The sequence below is a fragment of the Myotis davidii genome, unplaced genomic scaffold, assembly GCF_000327345.1.
Source record: "Myotis davidii unplaced genomic scaffold, ASM32734v1 scaffold586, whole genome shotgun sequence".
In the NCBI taxonomy this organism is placed as follows: domain Eukaryota; kingdom Metazoa; phylum Chordata; class Mammalia; order Chiroptera; family Vespertilionidae; genus Myotis; species Myotis davidii.
The window spans coordinates 274,817-279,044 of NW_006296809.1; the positions used below are offsets into that span (position 1 = coordinate 274,817).

Genomic DNA, 4,228 nt, shown 5'->3' on the forward strand with positions numbered 1-4,228 from the left:
GGGGAGGGGGGCAGGGGCAGGGCCAACTGTCACTCACTCACAGCCCGCCCAGCCTCTGCACCTGCCGCTCCCCATCCTGCCGCCCCCCATCCTTCTGCCCCCCATCCTTCCGCCAGGGCCTAGGGCAGTGACGGCGAACCTTCTGAGCTCGGCGTGTCCGCATTTTGAAAAACCCTAACTTCGCTCTGGGGCCGTGTCTCATATAGAAATGCTTTGATCTTTGCAGCCACAGTAAAACAAAGACATATTTTTGAAATTTATTTTATATATTTAAATGCCATTTAACAAAGAAAAATCAACCAAAAAAGTGAGTTCGTGTGTCACCTCTGACACGCGTGTCATAGGTTCGCCATCACTGGCTTAGAGTGTGGGGTGCCCAGGCCAGAGGCTGGCAGCACCCACTTGCCCCTGTGTAACCAGGAGCCCTGAGTCCCCTCCAGCGTGTCGAGGGGTCCCTCCAGGAAGGGCCGCTCTGTGCCCGAGCCTGGGGTGAAGGCCAACGTCCATCAGATGACCGTGGGTCCCGCGATGTGACCAGATGTGCACGCTGGCAGAGCAGCTGCCCCAACCCAGCAGAGCCCCTTCCCGGGGGTCCCCCAAGGCCTGGACCACCTGCTACTCTTCGCCCCTGGGATCCCCGAAGGCTTGAATGTCCAGGGAGGCTTCCCAGAGCCTCTGCTGCTTGTTCACTCCGGAGGCGATGCCCCCAGCCCCCCAGCCCATACTCGGGACCTGGGACCAGGGAGAGGTGGGCAGGAGCTGGAGCTTCGGGTGCGGTGGGCCGTGGGCACCTGGGCCTCTGCAGGCAGGACGGCGGGCATCAAGCGCAGCGCAGGTGGCCGGGACCTGCAGGGGGGAGTGGCACCCGAGTGCCCAGGACGGGGCTGCCCAGCACTGCACCGCCCAGTGTGTGGTCCAAGGGAAACGCTGTCTCCTCCATTCCCCTCCCTCACCCTCACACCCCCAATGCCCTGGGCACCCCGCCACTGTCTCTGTCCTCCTCCTCCATCTCCCTGGCCCCTCCAGGGGCCCTGCTGGTGGTTGGGGAACTCAAGCCACGCCTTCCATCTGCAGAACGTTTGTGGGGGTCAAGCTGCCCTCAGCTCCAACCCAGGCACCACCCAGGGACCCCACCAACCCTGTAGCCTCCATCTTGAGGGCTGCCCATCACCCTGGCACCCACTGGGCATCCCTCAACCCCCGGCAGAGGGGCCAGGTCTAGCAGCCTGGGTTTGAATCAGCCAGAGCCAGGGACGCCTGGACTCCACGGCCACCCCCTGCCTTCGGCCCTGGAGTGTGTCTCTGAGAAGCAGGTGCCGGTCTCCAGGACGCACCTCCAGCCCTGACGCTTCCTGGGAAGATGAGGTGTGGGGGGCGGGCGCGGAGGTGTCGGCCTCTCTGCCCCCCCCCCCCCCCCCCCCGCAGGCAGAGCCACTTAGAGGGGGCGGTTCATGCCATTGCGGGCTTGATCCCCAGTGGGGACAGATAAGGGTCACCTGGAAATGCCAGAGGCAGCTGATCAATGATTCTCCCTCATCATCAATGTTTCTCTCCCTTCCTCTCACCCTGGAGACGGAGCCCGCAACCCGGGCAATAAAAATAGATATAAAGTGCTCTAGCCGGTGTGGCTCAGCGGATAGAGCATCAAGGGTCCCAGGTTCGATTCCGGTCAAGGGCATGTACCTTGGTTGGGGGCACATCCCCAGTGGGGAGTGTGCAGGAGGCAGCTGGTTGATGTTTCTCTCTCATCGATGTTTCTCACGCTCTCTCCCTCTCCCTTCCTCTCTGTAAGAATCAATGATATGAGATATATATAAAGAAAGACAAGGAATTCAGCCTGGCCGGGGGCGGTGGGGGGTGTGCTCCCCAGTGCTCAGGACACCCGGGTGGGGGTGTGGGCACAGGACTGTTGACCCAGGTTCTGATCAAGGGTCTTGAGCGGCCAGGCCTGACCTTGTGGGCCCCCATCGCAGCCTCTGGGGTCAGCCAAGGGCCTGGGCACGTTAGGGGCACATACAGAATTCCGGGGACCAGCTGCGGTTATGGGAAACATTACTCATCTCTGTGAACCGCGATAGCCCGGTTCTGCTGAAAGAAAGCACATCTCACCCGCTGGGAACTGTACGCCCCCACCCACCCCGACACAACACACACCCCGGGAGCCAGCCTTGGAGGGCGTCCGACCCGCCTAGACCATGGGAAGATGAACACGCTTCTCACGCAAACAATGGCGTCCCACCCCGGCCCCATGGCCTACTTCCCGCCCCCCGTGATTCCTGCTCCCGTGTAATCCTCGTCCTGCCCTGTATAAGCAGCTGGCTTACGGGGCGACACAGCAGATGTCTGTGGGGGACCTGTGCTCCCCCTGCCGCCGGCGGGACTGGAATAAACACTCAGTAGTATTCAGCCCTGTCTCTTCGGAATTGCCTCAGGGAGTGGCAGGCGGCCGGGATCCCCTTGGCTGTGCGGCTTCAGACAGCCAGCCCGCTGCGTGCCCAGGGCGGGGGCTGGGAGGGGCTGCGTCCTGTGCGGGAGGGAGCCGCTGTGGCCGGAAGCACTTCTGAGAACAGTGGCCTCAGGTCCCTCATCTGAGACTGAGCTCCAACCGGGAGGGGCTGTGGTTTCCGGGACACCTGAGGCTGCTCCTGCCGGCAGGGTTCCCAGGGGGGCCGCCTCTCCTGGGGTCCCTCCTGGGCGTGGATAGGAGGCTGGGCTGACCCAGCGCCCTGAGCCTCCTGGGCCCCTGCCCTGGGCACGTTCCGGCCTCAGAACTTGGAGTGGCTCAGGCCTCCCCTACCCAACGCCTGGCTGCCTCCCATCACCCAGAGCCGGGGGCTTGCCAGCCCCCCAGCCCCAGGCCCTTTTCGAGGCAGAGCCAGGCTGAGCTTGCAAATCGTGGCCTCCTCAGGGCTCGAAAAACACCTGAGCAGGGACGTACGCTTTGTGGTGGAGGGGGGGAGTGGGAGGGGGCAGATGGAGGTGGGGTGACCGCAAGGTAAGGGGCACTGGTCCAGACAGCTTTACAGGGGAGTTCTACCAAGCCAGTCCATGGGGATGGAGCAGCCAAGTGACCCAGCGACCCCACCAAACCTGGCCCAGCCCCACGAGAGCTGGCTGCCCGAGCGGGGAGGCCTGGCCAGGAGGCAGGCGCAGGCTATCTGGCCCGGCTCTCCCAGACTGACCACCTGTCTCCGTGATGTCCAGCCAGCCCACCTGCATTTTCTACATTAGTTAATTCACCTGGACACTCACCAGGAACCTGGGCTCCAGGGAAGTGCCCGGGCACGGAGAAGGTGCCCAGGGAATAGTATTTCACACGGTTGTCCCCACCCTCCTTTCTGGGGTGCAAAGGAGCTGTGCTGTGCCGGGCGGGGCGATGCCTGGGGGCGGGGATGGGCTCACACCCAGAGCCCCCCTCTCCTCCACCTACTGCTCCAAGCCATGCCCACCTGGCCTATTGCCCATCGGGACGGGGCGGGGGGCAGGGGTAAGGGCCAATGAGTCAAGAGGGTGCTACTAGTCAGCAGGCAGGCAGGAGGGGAGGGCGGGGCTGGGCATGTGGGGTGCAGGGAGGTGGCCAGGAACGCCAACACCTGGAGGGCCCTGCTCCTGACAGGTCCTCACTGGCCTGCCCGCCACGCCCTGGACCCCTGGACGGTGCCAAGGGGCCCTTATCAGACTGCAGGGAGTCAGGGAGGGGCTGCTCAGCTCCGCTGGGTGGGACCCCAGAACCGGGCTCTGAGGGAGAGGGGTCCTGTGAGCTGGTGGAGGCCAGCACAGGGCGTGGAGAGAGGGCTGGGCCCAAAACAGGCCACTCTGACTACCTGCTGCCCCAGGAAGCGCTGAGGTAGAACCTGACCTCGCCCTAGACTTTGGGCCCAAGAGCAGGCAGGCCAAGGTGGGTTCGCCAAGGCCCCCTCTTCCAGGAAGCCCGCCCTGCCTGCGGTTCCTGCTCCGGAACGGCCTGACCTCTGCCCCCAGCCCTAACTCCACCCCACCTGCCAGGGGCTGTGGGCACCGGTAGGGGAGGCCCATGCCGCGGGGCCCTGTCCCTGTGTCCCCCCAGCACACGTCCACTCAGGTCCCTGGACAAGTGTTTATTGAGCACCGCCTGCAGCCAGGTCCGGGGCTGTGTACGGCCTCCAGTCCGGGGAACGAGGGGGCCGCACCCCCTCCCAGCAGGGCCGGCAGCCACAGCCCCGGCCGTGTCCCCCACCGCCCACTCCGG

The 4,228-nt window shown here is 64.4% G+C and overlaps 1 protein-coding gene across 1 annotated transcript in view; it reads right to left on the minus strand.

The window, feature by feature from the left end:
- Positions 1 to 820: 820 nt before the first annotated feature.
- The window catches only part of TNFRSF18 (tumor necrosis factor receptor superfamily member 18), a 27,711-nt gene continuing 24,303 nt past the window's right edge, over positions 821 to 4,228 (minus strand). Inside the window, exon 6 of the mRNA XM_006772545.1 lies at positions 821 to 846. Coding sequence (XP_006772608.1) covers positions 821 to 846 — 26 coding nt within the window. The remainder of the gene's footprint in view (positions 847 to 4,228) is intronic.